Source organism: Onychomys torridus, chromosome 3 (assembly GCF_903995425.1).
Source record: "Onychomys torridus chromosome 3, mOncTor1.1, whole genome shotgun sequence".
Taxonomy (NCBI): domain Eukaryota; kingdom Metazoa; phylum Chordata; class Mammalia; order Rodentia; family Cricetidae; genus Onychomys; species Onychomys torridus.
Genome location: NC_050445.1, coordinates 75,743,722 through 75,766,301, shown reverse-complemented (window position 1 = coordinate 75,766,301; position 22,580 = coordinate 75,743,722). Strand labels below are relative to the sequence as shown.

At 34.5% G+C, this 22,580-nt stretch overlaps 1 protein-coding gene across 1 annotated transcript in view; it reads right to left on the bottom strand.

Moving 5' to 3' along the window:
• The window catches only part of LOC118580065 (protocadherin Fat 4-like), an 88,954-nt gene that overhangs the window by 52,285 nt on the left and 14,089 nt on the right, over window positions 1–22,580 (bottom strand). Inside the window, exons 5-13 of the mRNA XM_036181875.1 lie at window positions 21,676–21,798; window positions 19,933–20,036; window positions 18,060–18,205; window positions 15,465–15,647; window positions 11,695–11,786; window positions 7,895–8,007; window positions 7,015–7,160; window positions 4,486–4,666; window positions 1,904–2,060 (exon numbers count right to left, since the gene is read on the bottom strand). Coding sequence (XP_036037768.1) covers window positions 1,904–2,060; window positions 4,486–4,666; window positions 7,015–7,160; window positions 7,895–8,007; window positions 11,695–11,786; window positions 15,465–15,647; window positions 18,060–18,205; window positions 19,933–20,036; window positions 21,676–21,798 — 1,245 coding nt within the window. The remainder of the gene's footprint in view (window positions 1–1,903; window positions 2,061–4,485; window positions 4,667–7,014; window positions 7,161–7,894; window positions 8,008–11,694; window positions 11,787–15,464; window positions 15,648–18,059; window positions 18,206–19,932; window positions 20,037–21,675; window positions 21,799–22,580) is intronic.

The window sequence follows — 22,580 nt, the reverse complement described above, 5'->3', positions numbered from 1 at the left end:
ACATGTAGAAGACCTAGGGCAGACCCATACAGGCTCCATGATTTCCTTGTCAGTCTCTGTGAGCCCCTAAGAGCCCTGCTTAGTTGATTCTGTGGGCTGTGTTTTCCTGGTGTCCTCAATCCCTCTGGCTCCTACTAAAACCTTACTTATTATTTTAATATAAATTTTTAGTGATTGCTCTTAGTCTGAGTTTTGAATAACTGATAAAACTCTGTTTTCCATTTTTCTGTAACATACATATAACTTTTTGATTAACTAAGAGCTAATCCATTTTAGTTTTACATTTAAAAACTTTATATGTAAATTATGATCTTGTAGTAAAGAGTTGAGTATTGTTTGAAATCATGTATATTTTCTTTCTATAGTTCTGTAGTATTATTTAATTCATTAAGTATTAAATCTGTGTCATTTTCTTGAACTGGCTTCTCTTCCCTGCCTTGGAAAATGATTCAGGCATTTTAATAACCTTTCAAACCTAATTACCCTTTGAGGAAAGTACTATTGTTCTTATTCCAATCATATAGCAAATAGAAGAAAAAGAAAAAAAGAATTGTGTAGCTAATCAGTGTGTCTAGCTTGTTATATTTGGTTAAATCGTTTTGGTCCTGTAAATTGTATGTGACTTTTTTTCAGGAAATTAGTAAATATTAGAATAGGTTCAAAACAATAATTTTGGTTTTTGTTCATATATTTCGTATCCCATTAGAATTCCTTAAACAGAAATAATTCAAAGAATTGTAAACATTTCCACCATTTTCATATTTCCTACTTCAAGAATATTGATATTGTATTTTCTAGCATTATCACCTTATAGATATTTAGATTGCAAAGATCTGTTTTCATATTGTGATCACATCAGTATTTCCAGGTGTGAACATACCACATTGTAATTTTTGGAAGTAATGAGTTGCTGTACCCTAAAAACACCTACAGTTTTCCCTAATTATCCATCATGAATTCAGTCAATAGTCAATAGATATCTAATCAGCACTAGACATGTTCCAGACATTCATTTGATATTGCACTGTTTTCTTTTACTTCCTAACTAGGGACATATGAAATGTTTAACTAGTGCTACAGAGGCACAGAAAAGAAATGTTGAGAAAACCCAAGGAGAAATGTGTGACAGTGATACAAGACATAAGAAATGTCAGAAATGGATTCAAATGAGAAATGTCTACAGAAACTATTTACTATACAAAAGTACATGGGTAATGGGGGCATAAAAAATAAGGGGTGGGTTTTCTAGTTTGATTCACAGTACACAAAACTGAAAGACATCTGATTGAGTGTGATTCTCTATATTTCACTCACAGAACATGAAGGAACAAGGATAATAGGGGCTTGCATAAAATGTATCCAGGATAGAAGTTGCCTAATCTACTTTCAAACTGTATGAATATAACTACATTTAGCATGACTTATATTTCAAAATGTATTGGAAATAAAATAAATCTATATCTATCTGTCTATCTATCTACATAAGCACACATCTAACTTATCAAAATATTTGAGGTGCTGCATAATATAGGATACAATAATAAAGTATGCATGCTTATTTTATTTACAGTCTCTGTTAAAAACATGTTTAACATATTTGTCAAAGGAATTTCAACACATTTCCAATGAATTCACAATATTTTATCCTAAAACTATTGTTCTAAGAAATTCATAACCTTCTGCATTCAATCCTGATGATCAAAACTACATTCCAGCCTTCATGCTGAAGCAAGCGAGGCTTTCGGCAATTTGAGGTTCAGCTGAAAACCCAGGAACAAAATCTACCGTCAGCTATTTGAACTACTGCAGTTCATTAACAATTTTATACTAATAAAACCAAATGTTTTTTTCTATCTCAGGTTAATCATAGAGCCACAGTCAGAGAGTGACTTATGATACTTACTTTCAGTTCATTGTTGATAAGAGTAAAGGTTTTATTTGAAAAGTTGTCTTTAATCAAATGATAAGTTATATTATTGTTGGGAATAGTTCCATCCCGATCTGTACAACTTAGGTACACTAAAGAGGTGTCAACTGGGATGTTCTCAGGAAGTTCAATTCTGCAATGAGAAAAAAAGTGTTATGTATTGAACATGATTTAGGCAGATGATTATAGTTAATAGATTAGATCATTTGAAATGTTGTGTTCAGAATTTAAATAGCCCTTTGACAATAAGTATTTTATAGTGTCCATGAAAAATTGTCTAAGACATGACTTAGCATCCATGAGGAGACCAAGGGAAATGGATGGCATTGCTCTTATGCTAGATTTCTGGACAGCAAATTCAACAAGTCATAAATATTTACCTCAGGTTAGTAACTTCATATTTGCATATGACATAGTTCTACCTGATCTCATGAAATACCCATGCTTGTTTCTTTAAACTTGCACTATATCATTCTCCCAACCTTAAAAATAAAGAAACTGAGAACTATTGACTACTTAGATTTATGTAGCAGAGAGCTGAAACTGTTGGTTTTGTACTAAATACTTTTCTATTTACTATGACAAAAAATACTTGATAAGAAGCAACTTAAGAGAGAGGGTTTATTTTGGTTTTGGATTAAGTTCGTGGGAATCTAGCCCATTATGACAGAAGTCATGGGAGCAGGAGCTTGATACATCTGGTCATATTTCATTTGGAGTGAGTCAGAGAGATCCAGGAGTGCTAGTGCCCAGCACATCTTCTCTTTTCTCTTCAGTCCAAAACCCCATTCTTTTACATTTTTTAGAGGTAGAGTGAGCAGATATGTCCATGCCAGTTGTCCTATGGTAGAAACTCCTTGTCCAGGGACTGTTTCCAAGGTGATTCTAGTTCCGGTAAAGCTGTTAGTCAATATTAACTATTCCACTTACCAATTTTTGCATTTCCCTCTATATATGCCAGTTTCCCCACAGCCTCTGCATGTGGCTTATAGGGGGTGTACTGGCAAAAGAAATGGAAATTGATAGGTTAAGTTACAGTTCCTAGTAAGATGATTAAGATGATTAGAATGTGAAGTGCATCTACATGTTTAGCTTTCTTCTCTCCTTGTGGTTACAAGCAGAACATTAACAAGATGCCAGATACATAAATATGCAGGAATCTCTACATCAATGCATAGATCACAATAGAGTCAACATATTTTTACTGTGCTTTTCATCAGTGCAAAGAAAAGCTCATTGGGTTGAAGTTACATTGTTGGTGGTAATTCAGTGGTAAGTTGTCCAGCTAATGCAAACAGATACAACGGTGTTTCCCATGAGTTTTGGGAGAATGTTTCCAATGGAACATTAGATTACATTTTAGCATGAAACTCAAACTTGAGCTGAATGTAGATGACACCAGTGGACATGCCCAAGTTGATGAGGAGAAAGGCCTCAACCCTACATAAAGAACTACAGGCAACTAAGGAACATGGAGAATGGGAGAAGTAGTCTACCTTAGGTAAGAGCACACCAAAAAACTACAATACACAATTAATTACATCCCCGAAAAACATAGATATATGTAACCTTATACAGACCAAGCATATTGTACTTAGGAATATATATAGTAAATATAATCCCCCAAATTAAAGAAAAGTAAAATAATCACTTTAGCAAGAAAAATAATGAAATGAAAGATAAATTGTCTAATTTGCTAAGATAAAGAATGTTCTAGAAAGTTGTGCTGTCATCAGGTTGAACACATTTGCTTTGGTAAACATTTATCATTTATTCAGGGTGAAGACTTTTAAGTTGCATTTTTTTGAGTAGTGGCAAGACACACTGCATTATGGTTATCTATAGTCACTCAACTGCACATTAACTATGCATTAGCACTTGGAATCTTTGCTTCTGTCATGCCATTCTCCCAGGCCTCCACCAACAATCAATTATTCACATCTGTCAGATCAGCATTGGTTTCTAAAACTCAACAGAGTATATCTATTTGTTTTATGTGGAGGCTGGCACTGTGTCCTTTAAGTGACCAAGACATGCCAGTATTATTTATACAGAAGGTGATCTTTTAAGGCAGCGACAAATCATTCAAGAGAAGACTACCCTAGTCCCATTGAAAGGCATGAAAATGTTGTTTGTGCAATCAGAGTGAAGATTTCCAGTGATCAGGAGTGTTCATTTTCAGCTGCAAGACTGTTTGCACTTCACTGTAAATAACTGGCGTGATTCTCCTGTACTTGATGTTTGGATGCTGTGAATAGTATTTCGAACTTTGGCTTTGGTTTTCTGCACACAGATGGAACATTCCTTGTCTGGAATCATGTTGGTTTTCTAAACATTCTAGATTTGGGGAAATTTCAATATTGATTTTTACCTTTTGTGACAAAGCAAGTCAACTTGTCCTGGGCAGTTGAAAGCAGAAGCTGTGCTGTATGAGGATAAAGTAAGAGATGAAGGGAAAGGTCCCTGCTTGCTCAAGGATGGCTGATGTCCACTCATTCATATGTGCTGCTTTCTCTATACAAATATCTGAAGAGCCAACAATCACTGACATAACTTACACATAAATATCCTGGGAGCATCGTGGAGGGTTGTCATTGACATCATGTAGAATCACTGTGAGTGTCCCCGTTGTTGAATGTGTTCGCTTGTTGTCATAAACTCTAACATATAATACCCACGATTTTGGGGTTGTTTCATCTTCATAGTCTAAAGGATAGGCAACAGTGACATCTCCCAAGTCTAAAAGGCAGGCAGATTAAGATGTGTTTGCATTCACAAGATAAAGAAGATGTGCATTTAAGTCATGATATGATTAGAGTACTCCTAAGGATAAAATAAAGGTCAGCTGCTGACCTAATGAAGTCACAGTTGTGACATATGAGAAATAGGGTTGAACGTGTGACAGAAGCCAGAAGCTGCCTGTATTACATAGGTCCTCTCATGGGAACGTCATGGCAGCCACAGTGGGAAACATACAGAGAAGCTTAGGCTGAGTGTGGGAGAGTGAACATGGGGCAGGCAGGGAGAAAACTGGGGGTTCTGGAGCAGGGTGGTGTTGGGATAGCATGTAGCAAAAATCAAAAAGGAAAAAGAATATTTGAAGTAGGAATTAACTTCCTAAGTATTTGTATTGCATCTGCACTTGCAGAGCATGCAAGCTTTAAAGGTATAAACTGCTTTACAAACTATACGTATGTAAATAACTGATGTATATCATTATCGTGCTGGTAAATCTCCAACAGGATTACTTCTCTATCCCTTACATCTCTTACACATCTGTTCTCCTTCTCTGTGGAGTTATTATTTTCCCAGATGTAAACTTTGTTAAAAATGTATTTGTTTGTTTATAATTATGTGAAGTTGTAGGGAAGGAGGTAGGGATGAAAAATGCACGTAAGTACAAGTGTCCAAGTAGGCCAGAAGAGGACATGGAGTCCCGTGGACCTGAAGTTATAGATGGCTATTAGCCAGCCAGTATGGGCGCTGGAGCGAAATGTGGATGCTCTGTAAGACCAGAAAATACTCGGAACTACTTTGTCATCTCTCCAGATACCACATATAAACTTTTGAATTCACATTTCTGTTTTCAATTTTCCTAAATATGTTACATTTTGATCTTACATAATAGGTGCTGGAGGAAAATCTGTTTATAATCTAATTAACACTCCTACAGGTAAATTCAACATTTTACCAAGACCAACATAACTACATTTAAAAAAAAATAACTTGTAATAGTTTACTAAAATGTCTGCACTGATTAAAACTGGAGCCTTACCTTTAGAAAAAGCCTAACTTCTTGTGTTTTATTGTAGGCCTATTTTCTTGAAGGAAATTTTGAATATTAGTCATATTTATGTTTCTTATTGACTTCTTCAGGAATTTTGAAGTATTATCCAAGTACCTTCTCTCCATTTCTTTGATAGCGTTTATCCCTCTCTCCCTCATGATTGTTTTTATGGTAACTGTATTTTCAAATAACCAGAAGTTTGTGGAAATACTCTTTTTCTAATGGCAAGAGATTAAGTACATGACCTAATTATTTCCTTTCACTAGAATTTGCATTTTCCAAACTGAGGTATTCTCCAACACAGCTACAAAGTAAGTCCTGAAGTGAACATCCTGATACCAAAAGTCTTATTCAAATTGCACTGATCATCTCAATATTTTTTTTATAAAAAAGGACATAGTTTAGAAGCACTCTTGGCATGTCTCTTTAGTCCCCCTGGATTTAAAAAACAAATAATTCATTTATCCCTCGAGTTTCCTAAATGCATGTATTAAAAACTTAAGTTCATTCTGACACTATCACTTTTAGTTCATTGCTGTATGTTTCATCCAGATTTCCCACTTTCCACTCTTATGAGGCATATCTCAGGCAGAAGAAACAGCCTTCCCCCATCCTCCCTCTCTCTGTGTAGGCTCTCTCCTGCCACGCTTGCATCTCCTCTACATTCTGTGTATGGTAATCTTCGCATTGAGATGTACTTAGAGTCGCAAGTGTGCTACTCAAACAGACTGAGCTCAAGTTTATCCACGCGACAGAAATTCACTGAGCATGTTTAGGCCTAGGATTTCAGTAGCTCAGGGATAGAGCAGCACTTACTTAGCACTATAAGGCCCTTCCTCTGATACCCTCCATGGTGGTAAAAGACACAAACAAGAACTCCTTCCCAGTACTACATTTCTGATGGAGACTGGTTCAGTAATAATTCAAACTGGCTTTTATGTATGTAATGTACTTATAAGAATGTTTGACATAAAATGAATATTCTGTTTATGATAACTAATGTTCTGGTTTCCATGGGAAAATTGGTTTCTCAGAGAAAGGTAATAAAATAAGTTTCCAGTACAAACTAACATATGTGAATTATTGAAAAGTCTGCCAGAGCAGACAAACACAGAGAACCCTCCATACTTCTAACAAGGAAGGAAGGATTAGTAGTTCCTTCATAAAAGTATGCTAAGTGCTTTCTTACATATTTTAAATATCATTCTATTCAGATATAATGACTTCAGAACTTAGTTTAATGAATAAAATATTTTATAGTGTGCTTTCTAAAATGGTTGACCAAAAAAAATTATTATACCTTCATTTATAGCAAACACTTTCTGTGTTCCTATAAATTCATAATGTATGGCATCTTCTATATCTCTATCTGTTGCTGTGAACTTGGCCAACTTTGTTCCAACAGGCAGATTTTCATTAATATTTATAGGTGCATCTGGTCTGTATCTATAGGACAAAGGAGAAGATTTTAGGACTTGTATAAACAAATGTCTCTTTCCATCTATGTCACATAGAAAATATTTGAAGTTTCATTTGGTACATCTTTTGTGACAATTTATAGCCCCTGAATTCAAATAGCTTAAAATTGCTATATATACATTTAGCCATTGTTGATGTATTTAATAATGAACTTAATATTTTATCTATTCTCTTCCTTTAGGCCTTCACTTGATTGAGAAATTATAAATTATAACAGATAAGAAACTACTAGAAACACTTTAGAAATAACTTTTCTTTATATATATATATATATATATATATATATATATATATATATATATATACACAGATGTCCATGTCAAAACTATTTATGGCCCCAACTCTCTTAAGTGGCTACACTGATCTCACAGTATAAACATATCAATGTTCATTTCTATACTATTTTTCTTATTAATCAATCATAAATAGCAAAAACATGGAATTTTGAATTCTATTTCATTAAGAAATGATCATTTTCTGTGGTTTCAATAGAAACTTATAAATGGAGTGATTTCATTAGTGATTATGAGAAGAACGAAGCCCAATGCTGTCAATCTCATAGAAGTTTGCTTCTGAGATCTCATTGACATTGTAAGAAACTTTGCAATGTAAAAAATAATAAAACACTGATATTTATCCTGTAATAAAATGTTCGAATGGTTGAATCAAACCTTTAAATATTTAGATTAAGCAATGCTTACATCAGAACAGGACTTTCATCATTAACATTTTGGATGTTTATAGTGATTGTGCCGACACATGACTCCGGAGACAGGCTGTCCCTATTTCTCACAGCAATTACTAACTGGAAAAACTAAGAGCAAAAGACAGAATGTTTTAGTTTTTTTTTCATTTTGAGTGCAGAGTACATACAATTTCCTTTTACATTAATAATGTTTTAAAAGGTAAATGAAAAAAAGACGGGAAACAAAACTTTTACTATTTCTAAATATCTTAACATTTGTTGAAAGGATTATCTCCTATTTTATATATGTATTTCTTCAATAAATGCTACCTTCCAATTACCATAGATTTTAGGCTGCAATTTTAAACATCACTTTATTACACTGTAGGAAACATATCTGAGTTAAATTTATTGAAGTACTAAAATAAAAATGGTAAATTAAATCTCATTGTTTAGAAAAAAATAATTTTTTATCCATTTCAAGTATATAAGATTTCTTTAAAATATGATTTCTAGCCAACCAAACAATTGGGAAATATAGTTTACAAGATAATAATAAGTCTGATAAAGTCTGTTTTTAGTCTTTATTTATTAAAGTTAATTCTGTAATCAAGCAGATTAAATATATGTGCAAAAGTCTTATCAAAATACACTAAATCCAATGAGAACCTCCCTCATTGAAACTTCTACTCCAGGAATATTTCACATGAGTGAGCAGAAACTAAAGCTCATCCCATGAAACGCTCTTCTGGTGGTTTCCCTTTCTCCTCTGCAGCATTGTCTTCTATCTCCCCTTCCGTGAAAGACTGAAAGGGTTGAGGCTGGAGTACAGAGTGCAAGAGAGAATATGAGGAAAGGTAGCCAGAACTAGAGGCTTCTGACACAGTCACCGGGAAGCTCCTACGGACTCTTCTATGGAGTGTGTTGGCACAGTATTTAATTCCATCACTAGAGAGGCAGAGGCAGGCAGATATCTTTGAGTTCCAGGACAGCCTGGTCTACATAGTGGGTTCTAGGAGATCCAGGAATACATAGAGAGACTGTATATCAAATGAACAGCAAAGAAAAAGAAAACTTCACAAAATAAATAAGTCCATATATAAAAATAGTTTAAGTACCTTAACTAGACAGCATATGCTAAAAATAAAAAACTTCAGTATCAGGACTAGGTTACCTCTTTTTGAGCCAAGTAGGGTCACATAGGTTTTCAAACATTATGCAATATTGTCATTTCAATTGTTTACCTGACAGAATTTGATACTAGAACCCTATTTCTTAAGACAGGATACTCCTGGCAGGACCAGGGATGGCAAGGGAAGAGAGTGCTGAAAGGGAAAGACCCATAGACCCACAGCAGTCAAACCTAGAGCCCCTGGCAGACTATCAGCTCTGGGCACCCTCCAGTCCTGGTGAGAGTTGCCTGTCTGCCCTAAGGAAGTTTGTCTTTCCTTCTCCTTTCTCTCTATGGCTGTTGTTTTTCTGTACCACCCTTAGGCCCTCTAGCTGCACCTGTCCCCTTCACTTTCCTGGTGGACACAGCTTTCCTATTCTTCTGTCACTTTCACTTCCTGTCCATTGGTCTTCTGTCTTTGTCCATCCTACAGAGTGCACTAGATGGTACACCTAGACGACCACACCGCAGCCCAAGACCCTGTAACAAATGCATCAAATGTGCTTCTCAATATGTTTTCAAATGAATTTCTATTGATCTAGATGAATTTGATGGCTTTTTATGTTTTGTTTCATTTTAAGTAAATTTCAAACATTTTGATTAAAGGGTAAATAAAGGCATTTGTTATTTTAAAATACTGATTTCTCTCACCTTAGGATCCGTTTCATAATCCAAAAGAGGTTCCGAGGTTTTAGAAATAACACCACTATGTGAATCCAAAGCAAAATAAGCAGTGGTGTTGGTGGAAGAGTTTAATATTAAAAACTAGGAACAAAAACCACAAACATGGCTGATATATTATTGTAAAAGTATGAATTTTGAACTGATTTTCTGATGCTATTATTTGGCAAAACTACACTCAGCTTCATTTTGTGAAGACAGTGCCTATAAATAAAATCTGAACATACTTTTGTATCCAGACTTCAAAAACAATGCAAACATTCCTTCACATTTTCAGTTGTACTTTTTCCATATTTTGATTTGTACTTAAGAACTAGGGCATTTTTGGTAAGTAGCTGTCATTGGTTTTACAATTAGTTTACTTTCTAGTGTTACATTTACAGCTTTTTTCAATATGAAACTTTATTCCCTTTTGTACACTGAAGAAGTGTATCTAAAGAGGTACACAAAACAGCATTCAGACTCATCCTGGTATTGACTTTAGGCATGAAAAAAATGAAATAATACTTTAAACAAATAAGTTGTTTTTATGAGTAAGGATATAGTATTCTCCACTGTTATTATAACACTTAAAACAGGGTAATAGGGCCCAGACTTTGGAAATATATTACAGAATGCAAAAAAATTTATTAAGAGACTAAACTGTACAAAGACAAAAAATTTACATCCTGACTTTGGTTAAAAAACAATAAAACCTGGGAGGTGCAATGATTAATGCTTCAAAAGAAATAAGACAGTCATATTGATGGACCCATTGAGTTACCTTGTTGATGGACACATGGAGGTACTGTCCTTGGCTGTTTCTGAACAAGCAAAGTTGGCTTGCTTTAGGTTAGAACCCACTAAACATTTTTATGGGTAAAAATTCTTTGTTTCTTCTATTATTATGATGATTTTGGGATTGCTAGAAATAATTATGTTCAAAATCTTGTTTTTTCTCATTTTAATGACTCATAACACAAATATTACATTAACTTCATTTACAGAAAGTAATAAATGTTTACATATACATACATATATTCATACATATATAAATGGATATTCCAAAGCTTCAAGCACACAAGACTATGTTCTTACATTATTCCCTCTACCAACACAATACACTCTCACAAATGGGGCTTGTGAGTCCAAAAAGAAGGAATTATATTTTCCTGTGTGATTTTCTTAGTCTGAAAACTTGATAAGGAAAATATAAGTAACTCTGAGTATACTAACCAATGCTTCATAATCAAATCAGAATAAAAAAAACTCCATAAAGTCTCTTGAGAGGTACCTTCTCAAACTTTAGCTTTAGTCACATGCCCAATTTTATTAGTCAGTTGTTAGCAGCATAAGCACATAGAAAACTCTTGCCCATTCTATCAAGACATTGACTAAACCATTAAAATTAGGAAAGAATATTCCAGTCTATTAATATGATTTATTACACTATCAAGAAACTAAATTTGCTTCTTAGAAACATAATTATGTTATGGTTATACTACACAATAAATTTTTGAGAAAATACAATTAAAAATTTCTTTCTTCCCCCACTAAGTAACTATTTCATCATCTATTATTCATTAATTCTTATTTGCAAATTATGGCTGAAACCAAAATAGTATAAAGATCCAAAATATCATTTATGAAATTCGGTGTCTAAGAAAGAAAATATAAATAAAAGGAAATAAACCAGAAGAGGACATTCTAGAGTGAATCAGCATCATCAATGGTAATAATAGTATACTCTTCACTTACAGTCTTTTCAGATCCTTTTAGTTCTATGACTTCCATTTTCTGTCTATCATTTTCATTTTGCTACTGTATTCAAAAGCTTAAAGTCACTTTCTCATTTCAGTAAGCACCATAAGATACAAAGCCTAGTTTAATTCAAGCCTAAGGAAACAATTTTTGCTCATTGAAAGTTAAGCAATGCACTTTTTTTTATTTTTTGGGAAAAGTATAAATGGCAATTAAAAACTTACTTCAACTTCTTGTCCCAGATCTGGATCTCTTGAAAGAATTGCATATATAAAAGCAGAGGGGGGGATATTTTCATCAACAGACACTGAAACACCTACACAATCACAGAAGTAATCAACAATAATTAAATGGTACATGCGTCTGTCCTGCCTTGCTTCATGTGACTGATGTAAGTCATCAGGCTGTGTAAAAAGTCTATATTGAGTAATCCCTTAAGAATACTTTCTCTAGAAAACACTACAAATGTTTATTCATATAAACATCAATATTGATCTTTTTCTTCAACTTTATTTATGTCTTGAGGGTGGGGCGTATGCGTGTTTACTGGTACGACTGCCCACGCAGACACATGTGAAAGCAGGAGATTGAGGTTTGTGTGTTATTCAGTCATAGTTTTTCCTTATTTTTTGAGACAAATATCCTCAACTTTAATGGAGATCTCACTTTTAGCTGTACTCTCTGGCCTGTGAGCTGCCAGGATTTAATTTCATCTTACCAGTAATGGGTTTTATTGATGGGCATTGTTACACCCAACTTTTATATGCTAGAGAAATAAGCTCAGGTCTTCATGCTTGCAAGACCCAGCACTTAAGCACTAAAATAAGCTCAGGTCTTCATGCTTGCAAGACCCAGCACTTAAGCACTGAGCCACCTTCCCCACCATGTTTTCCATAGAAGGACATGAAACCTCACTAAGCTTTCTAGTCTTGTCTCCACTGCATGAGTTGGGGCAATCCTCCTGCCTCAACTTCATGAGTACCTGGAATCTAACATGAGAACACCCAGCCCAGATAACTGCTTTTAAATTCTGATATTTAAAAGAGTCAACATAATTCAGGTTTTTATTTTTAAATTTAAATATTTGGTTGATGTGAGGAATGAGATATAATGCTCAGTGTCTGAAACATTAATGTTTACAAAAATACATCCACTTATACTCACATATGCTAGAATGTTGAAGGTTTTTCCAGTAAAGCATAAAAATAGTTGCAAACAGTGAAGTAAAGAAAAATGTGTTTTAATTTATGCTGTAAATTTTTATGTGCACAACAGAGGTAAAGTACATTTTCAACCTTAGGGTGGTTCTGAAAATTAAGTATAATATGTCTCCCACATCTCAACAAATGCTGCTGTCCTCACTGCTCTTTATCTTGCTTCTGGTGTAATCAAGTGTGATTGGGTCTCATTCCGAAATAACATAAGAGAGATGCACACGAGTATGTAAACAATTGGTAGTGTCTTCATATGATGAAAAACTGATCCATATTTAAAAGTGTGACACATATATGCATGCGTGCATACACATAGTCACACCATATGCGTAAACATGAACAGAAGGAACAAAAAGGAAACACATGGGTAGAAAAGAATGCAGAAACAAGCGAGAAGATATAATTGCTGACATCCAATTGATAGTCAGAATTAAATGAGTTAGTCTATGTTGCTAAGGGCTACTTATGTGCAAGGCCTTAATACATTCAAATATTTTATAGAATCTTCTACTTGAGAATTTGCTTACTGTACATCAGTTTAACACCAAGTCTGGTGGATTTTTGAAAGATTTATTTTTTGTTTTTATTTCATGTTCATATGGTGTATATGCCACATGTATTCCTGTACCCGAGAAAGCCAGAGAGAGGGTTGGCTCCTCTGAAAGGGAGTTGAAGGTGGTTTTGAGCCACTATATGGGTTCTAGAAACCAAATGCAACGGGGGCAGGTGCTCTTAACTACCGAGCGATCTCTCTGGTTCTGTGGCTATTGTTTATAATCTAGTTTGGCAGTCCCACAGAATCCTCATGTTTTTTTGATATTTCTAGGGATATTAACAGAACAACTTTTGGATAAACTAGGACCAGTTCATTTTGAACCTTTGCTCTACACTGGATGTATGTGAACAGATGTTCTGATTTAGTGATTCACTCTAGGGAACTGTCACCTCTACAAAACTAGAAGCAGTAAGTGAATTGATTATACAGTATGTCAAATGCACAGCATGAAAATTGTATTAATGTCTTTTTGGGTAAATTTACAGAATTTTACCCTTTATTTAATTCAAAGTGAGTTCTTCATGTTTTGCCTCAGTTGCAAGGATACCAGTGATCTGATGGGACAAAGTCTTCCAGATCGTAAGTGTGCCTTAGCAGTTCAGCCAAGTCTATGATGGAAATCAGGTCATAATGACCTTGAGATTCATGTGCATCTTTTAAGAATTTACTATAATGTGGAGACACTAAAATAAAATTACCAAGAACATCAAATCGTTTCATAGTCATCCAAAAGATAATATCTTCATGAACACTAAACTAGAAAGCCAGTCTACACCAGGATCCATCTAAGATTTGCTTTGGGTTTTAACTATATTTTTAAAAATTGAGATTATACTCTAATAACATCATTTTCCTTCTTCTTTTTCCTCCTTCCAACTACTACCATATATCTCTACCCCCTTTGCTATCTATCAACTTTATGGTCTCTTTTTTATTGATTGTGTGTGTGTGTGTGTGTGTGTGTGTGTGTGTGTGTGTGTTCCTAAATACATAAATACAATCTTCACAGTCTGTGTATTATTACTTGTACATATATGTTTTCAGTGATGACCACATAGTATGGGGTAACCAATTTGTGTGCTTTCTCCTTGAGAAAGACTATCTCTCCTGCCTTCAGTATTCCTTAGATGTCCTTCACTCTTTGTCTAAGTTTGAGTGTGCCTATTGCCTAGGCTGACAGGCCAAGCTACTCCAGAGATACATCTATCTCTGATTCACCAGCAATAACATTATAAACACAAATACCAGCTGGTTTTTTGTTTGTTCATTTTGTTTTTTTTCCCATGGGCTCTGGGGGCTTTAACACAGGTCCTCGCTCTTGCAAAACTCACTGTTTGCACTATAACCCCAGACATATAAATCATATCTTGTTGTTTAGATATTTATGCATTTGACAACTTGTGAGGGGCATATTAACTCATATATTACAGATTCATTTAGAATAATATTTCCATTACTATTTTCTTCTGCGTACAATAAAAAAATAATAACCATAATTGGAATTCAAACTATACAGCTACTGTTTTATCTTTATTTTTACTTTGTAGCCTGACTCTATGTTTTTCAGCATTTTATTTCTTTTTAAAAAATATTTCCCTTCCTCTTTTCAAACCCTCCCATATGCCTATCCGTGCTTACTTTCAAGTTCATAGCCTCTTCTTTCAATGATTACTGTTGATAAAGTTTTTCAAGCTTAGTAGCATATAGTGAGAGAGTGACTCGGTAGCACACAGAGGGACAATGACTCGGTAGCACACAGAGGGACAATGACTCAGTAACACACAGAGGGATTGTGACTTGTAGCACACAGAGGGACTGTGACTTGGTAGCACACAGAGGGACAATGACTTGTAGCACACAGAGGGATTGTGACTTGTAGCACACAGAGGGACAATGACTTGGTAGCACACAGAGGGACAATGACTCAGTAGCACACAGAGGGACAATGACTTGGTAGCACATAGTAGAGTAGCACTTGGTAGTAGGAGAATGACACAAATTCAAGTCCAGCCTGAGTCATGAAGTGAGCCTTTGTTTCAAAACACCTGAGAACTACAACTCTAGCTCAGTCATGGAGCATGCCACTGCATACATCAGGTCACATTCAGTCCTTAGCACCTTCACACTAGGTTAAATCAACAAGAAAACTCAGCTGTGCTGCTATATTACTTCTTATAGAACAGTGTTTCCTGAGTCTTCAAAATGAAATTGACTGGTCATATACCTGCACCCGTTGAAAAATTTGGATCACAGGAGATAGGATCATCAACATTCTCCACAAAAACTGTGAACATATATGAGTTAGTGTTATTGCCATCATCCTTGGCCTCAATTTCTAACGAGTAGATTCTGGAGTTACTTGGGTTATCAAGATTCAAAGACTGAAGAACAGTGATTATACCTGTGACTAAGGAAGGAAATAAAATAAATAAAAACTATTAAACTCAAAAAATGATTCCTGTTAGTTTATACTGGTGATTTTTAAACTTACATGAAGACACAATTTTCATTTTTAAGAAAGGTGATATTTACCAACTACATATCCATTGCATATATTTAAAGCTTTACATACCAGGCTTTTTCATTCAGGGTCAACAACAAGCTCCCAAATAATGACACAAAGACTTCTTAGTAATTACAAATTCTCAGCCTAGCTTAGGCTCGTTTTTGGCTAGCACTTTTAACTTAAATTAACCTGTTTCTCTTTATCTATCTTTTGCCTCTGGGGTTTTTACCTTTCTATCCTTCTGTATATCTTATTTACAGTGTTTCTTGTGTCTGGCTATTTGATGGATCCCGGTTTCCTGCCTAGGGTATGTCCCTCTCTTTTTCTAATGTTCTCTTCTCCATCTTCTCTTATTCTTCTTGAGCCTAGATTTCTCCCCTTAGTTATTCTCTCTGCCGGCCAGTCCTGCCTATCCCTTTCTCTGCCTATCTATTGGCTGTTCAACTTTTTATTAGACCAATAAGGTGTCTGAAGCAGGCAAAGTGAAGCAAATGCTGCACATCCTTACATAATTAAACAAATGTAGTATAAACAAAAGCAATACACCTTTAGACTGTTAAATTAATATTCTTCAGCATAAACAAGAGAAACATGTCTTTACATAGTTAAAATAATATTCTACAACAGCCTTTTATTACTACATGTTTATTTTAAATAATTATATATTAAAATTATTTCATCATATATCCTCCAAATATGTAAATTATCGTGTATTTGTTTACCAAATACAGTAAGTAGCATTTTTACTCTAAATTGCTAAATTTTAGAGGTCACGTTTGATATTGATTATAATAATATATTATAGTAGTGAGTGTGAAAACATCCCTACCATTTATTGCTTCTGATACTAACCTTCAGCCATCTTGTTACACATAAAGACAGAAGGAGATCAAACTGAGGGAAGTTTGCTGAAAAAACTGTTCATCCCTGGTGCCACCACCTGCTTTCCCTCCAAGACTTTCTTCTTTTTGCTTGAGAATGATCTACTTCAACCTTATTCTGAACATCTTCAGCACTTTCACAAGCTTTAGGACTCTACTAACAGTTCTTTACATTCTTCCACTGATATCTGAATTTGAAGGTTTGTAAACAAATTGAAAACTATGGATTCAAATAAACCTTCTCAAATAATAGCTGATTAGTACTATGGTTTTGTAACATGCCAGCTTGTTTGGTCTATGCTCATGGGCTTCTCATTTTGGTAGCCCACAGGGAGACACTTGGTCAGCTTGGAGGATGGGATGGTAGCAGCAGGCTTTTAGCTATTTTGTGGTAGTTTAGCTTCTTACATAAATTTTGGCTGATCTACTGCATTGTTGCTGAAATGAACTGGCTACAACTGAATCTATAACTACCTTTTCTTCCCCTCAGCCTTTCTAATCTTTGCACATTGTTGCAACACACTGCATTCTATAAACTTCATGCTCAAAATCATGCAGTTGAGTTATATTAAAATTGAAACACACACACACACACACACACACACACACACACACACACACACACACACTCCCATAATGTTTTAAGCAGGTTTATAATTTTGTGTTGCCATATCCATAGCTATACCCAACCTCCAATTGGACATATCTGGGAGCTTTTTCAGCTCCTCTGACTTCTAGAATAGGTGTGCACACTAAATCAGAGACAGAAGGACCCAGCTTCTATAGGGCACTAACATCATCAAAGTAAGAGGCAAGAACTCTAACAGGCCAAGTCATGCTGATGGAATCCTCATTCTTTTGTGTTCTAATCTATCTTAAATTTCCCCACTTTATGTCCACCTTCCTTCCCTGACTCAAGTTCTGGAATTAGATAATGACTGCAACCTATCTGAAACTGCACAGTCAACTTCCGCAACATGTTCTTGGTGCTTATGGTTTGTTTTCCGTTACTATATTTGATTATGCCAGGTCTAACAAAACCCCACAAGAACAGTATTTCAGAGCAACTATGCTGTCCACATAGACAAAAATCTATCCCTAATCAAATATTTAACATTAAATTACCTGGTTAAAGTCTCAATTTTTACAAATATGACCAAAGAGATAGCTATGTGTTCCACAGACACATTCAAGCTAATTATCTCTGAAAGATAATGTTCATATTAGAGGCAAAGTTTTATATAACTCTCTATTTCATGAAACTATCTTTTAACAAGTAGGAAAGTCATAAGTATAATGTCACATGTAACTGCTGTTTCCCACTCAGTTTTTAATTTTGGAAGAGTAATTTACCAGCCCAAGCTCTAAAGGGAGTATAGAGGTAAATGTATGTTTATCTAAAGTAGTTTAAAAGTATTTATCTACAACTTACAAGGATCTAAAGCAAACATTTCCTGGTGGGTTTTAAAGGAATACATGATGCTGCTGTCTTGATCACGGTCTGTTGCTTTGACTCTTGCTACAAAATCTCCAATGGGTTTCTTTTCAGTCACATTAATTGAATCCATAGGAAATGGCCTAAGCATAAATTGTAAAGAAAAATTTTGGGAACAACTCTTACATTGTAATTACTGAATTATAACTAAAGAAATTTCTGGATTTATGAAACCATTACCTTTTGTCAAGAATTTAAGAGCTCAAAGCCAGGTGGTAGTGTCGCAGACTTTAATACCAGCACTTGGGAGGCAGAGGCAGGTGGATCTCTGTGAGTTTGAGGCCAGCCTGGTCTACGAGGCGAGGTCCAGGAAAGGCGCAAAGCTACACAGAGAAACCCTGTCTCAAAATTCCCCACCCAAAATCAAACAAACCAACAAAAACACTCCAAAAGTTTAAGAGCTCCTAATGTATTCAAATTTTGAGAACATTTGTTTGTGGAGCAAAGTTACACAGATTTTTTTTAATATGATTTTCTTTTTATATATTTTCTGCAATTAGGCCAGATTGTCAAGAATGCCATAGAATAAGAGAGATAGAAAATGAAAAACAGAATGGAATACTACATCTCCATTGTTCCAGATAGTCAATGCATGGAATAATTGACAAATGAACATAAGGTACTGAATGCATCCATTTATCTTATGATCTCTAGGATGAGGGGCTGGCCAAAGCTATAACTTAGAGCAAGGTATTAAGTCAATTTCTGTATCATCATTTATTACCTGCCTCAATCTCACACAATGGCTCTGATCATCTCCAGAACATTTCTGAAATGTAAGTCTCTTTATTTGGCATTTTTAAGGAATCATATCTAACTGATAACTTGTGTGGCATGTGAGGTCCAAGGACAAGAGAGTTGAGTGTATGATGCTGTGCCTCCAAGCAACATTCTGATTACATCTCACTTGGCTCCTCTTTCATATCCAATATAATAAACATAATGTCCCTGTAGTAATTATATTCTGGAATACTTTTAAGTCCCTTCCTTTTCTGTTTCCCTATTCCTTAGTATTCTGTGTCTCTTCAGATATGAAAAATATATTTAGAAACTATATAATTATTTGGACATGGCTCATATGTGCTTACTAGTAAATTCTGTTAAATGAGTAATAAATTCATGTTTATTAAATGGGGAAAACAGCAGAATATTTTTCTTACATATTGATGGTACTTTTATTAAATACAGGTAGAACTGAAGAATGATTATTTTTAAAAATAAAAGATTACTGAGCCTCTAAATCTGCTCTGGTTTCTCAGATCCTGTAGCCAGGTGAATTCAGGGAGACACAACTCAGTATAAGAGGAAAGTGACCATAATACTATTACCTTTTTCTCTTTACTAATCTAAGAACTATTTGGTTACTTTCCTATTATAGTAGACCATTTAATTACTACATTTTGAACTGTGAAAGATATGTATTCACAATCTGCAAATATTTCCTGTTACGTTGTACTTGGGAATATAAAAATAAAAACTTAAATATTTAAAATTTTTTAAGTTCAGTGTAATTATTAAAAATTAGCGTAATAGCTTAGAAAATCTTGAGAATGAAAACAAAAACACAACCAAATATTTCCATTGCATTGCAGGTTGATCACTTTTAAACTTGTTTTGAGTATTTTCTCATACACATTGCTCTTTGTATCCATGCATGCATGCATCAGTTGTGGGTATGTGCTAATATGTTTTTGACAGAACATGGTATCATTTTCTCCATAATCACAGACTATTTATTGTCATTTGTAAAATAATACAAAAGGTTTTCTTTAACCATTCTTCTCTGCTAACACTTTGAAATTATGCTTACTCAAATTGAGGTGTCTCATCATTTATGTTTCGAATATTGATAATTATTGTCCCTTGACAGAACAAACCCACAGAATCTGTTGCTCTCACTGAAAGCTGGAAAGTCTGGAAGAGAGGTTTGGAAAAATTATAATATATCATTTGATAACTGATATATCTATATAGTTTATACATTTTATGCTATGTATATAATACAAATGTGTATACATGAAGAAAAAAATTATTCTGAATTACTATTCAGAATAAGCATAATTACTTCCTTAACTATACTCCCAATAAATTTCAAAAAGCTTCATTTTATATTCCATAAAGTTTCACTCAAAGGTATTTGTAGCTTGGCTTCTGGCCTAAATATAGAGGCAATTGAAACAAAAGCATGAATGAATTCTATATTTAACCATAAATATAACACACAATATAATGAACTGAAGTTCTTAACTGTTTGGGGCTGATCCTGAGACACAGGACTTCAAGCTATTCTTCAGGATAAGAACAATGTGCAGTTTCTGAAAGGCTGAGGATGTCATCAGACTTGAGTATGCTCCTAGTCAGCCTGCTCCTCCTTACACCCCTTAGATATCACACATTCCTATCATCAAGTGTCACTATCAGAACACAAACCAAGTACTACATGTAGAGTTAAAGGTCTTTAAGAAACTTCGAACAAACATTCATAAATGCCTACATTGTACAAGCTTCCATGATGAATAAAAGACAGTGATTTGTGTGGGTGGCTCTATGTGTAATCTCATAAATTAGTTGATGAAATGTATGGTGGGGATAAAGAACAAAGAGGTTATAGATGTCTACATATGTTGGGTTGAGTGCATGAGTAAAGACAATAGAGGCAGGGGAGCACCAGAATGTTAGGTCTGAACTGGTTACATGCCCATCAAAATATACCTCACTTCCACCTCTTTCCCATCTAACTTTACTCTCATCCAGTACTCATAAAATCTGTCAGTGCCCACTCTACTATTCTGCAACACTCAACGTTTCCAAACTGAAGCTGAAGATTCATTTGCATTCCTAATCATTTTATTTTTTTCTTCAGATTATTAAGTAGAGGTCATCTTCAACTACTAAATCTGCTTCCTAAATGTCATCAGCAACTTCTTTATTTTTGTTCTAGAGCAGGTATTCTCAACCTGTTGGTCTTGACCCCTGCTGGCACATATCATATATTTATAGTATGATTAATAACTGTAGCAAAATTACAGCTATGAAGTAGCAAGGAAACAATTTAATGTTTGGGGGTCCCCACAACACGAGGATTAACACATGTGTATTAAATGATCACAACATTAGGAAGGTTGAGAACCACTGTTCTAGAGTCTTGCATTTTCTTACTCAGTCTTTTTTCAACAGCATCATGAGTTAACATATATGGAGTCATCTCTAGAACAGGAGCAGTTTAGCAATGGTAGTACTAGCAGTACTAACTTACAATTATCTACCCTTCACACTCAGTTATCCCAATGGTCATTTGCTTGGGATATCTGTGGTCATTTTGTCCTAAATGTCTTTAGAAACTTTTATGTAGTTAAAGTACAATCTTCTACACTTTGGTAATTTTAAGGATTTGGTCTATACATTTGGTTAACTACACAAATCTTTGCAAATTAATCTTGCAAAGTATTACCCTTTCTGTAATGTCACAATGTCACTAATTTTTCATGAGGAGTTCAATTTTTTTTTAAATTCTCTTCCAGTCTTCATAGAGAAATAAATAAAACTAAATTACATGATATCCAGCATCGAAGTCCAAGGCATCTTCACCTCTTAAGCTAACAACACCATTTACAGGATCTACTCCGAAAGTGTGTGCTCCCCTCTTTGGTCCAGATAACTCTGTCTCAATGATGTACTGGGGAATAAAATGTATATTACTCACTCCAAAATGAATCAAAAGGTACAGAAAAGTTATTAATGTACAATAATGGGACAAACATACAGAAAGTTCCTTATTTTTCCATAATCGCTCTTATAGGCTAGCGGCTATAAAATCACTGGGATATTGTCATTTGCAGTAGAAGAAAATCAACTGACTTGCTTACAATATTATACAATCCCTTTGCTAATCTTTAATGGAGTTGTACAACCATATTCCTATAAGAATTTGAAAATGCCTAATTCTGATTCTACAAATGATTTTATATGTGAAAGGATATACATACAGAATAAATTTATTGCCACTTTTTAAATTCCAAAAAGAAATCAAGACTTACACACACATTTTAAAATTTCAAATATTAATACAGCTGGATATGCAGATTTTAAAACTTTACTGTAAGTTCTCCAGTAATTTGAGGAGAGGTTAAATTAGATAAATCTGTTCTCAAAAGTTTCTGGCAATAAAGTGAAAGAAGTTAATAATTTAACTAGGAAATCTCCAGTTACCCTTATAAACTTGTTTTTAAACTGATATAAATCCTATACTCTAGCAATATAACTAATTCTCAAAACATGGTATTTTGAAACTATCACCCACTAGTTCCTCTCATGTTCCTACAAATGGCAGACTGGTAATACTATTTTCACCTGTACCATAGGTTATTTTTCTTTAATCTACTGAAAAAACATTAACTAATGGGGAAATATCTCAGATTTCTTAACCATTTCATATTGTATTGTCTACAACAATATAAT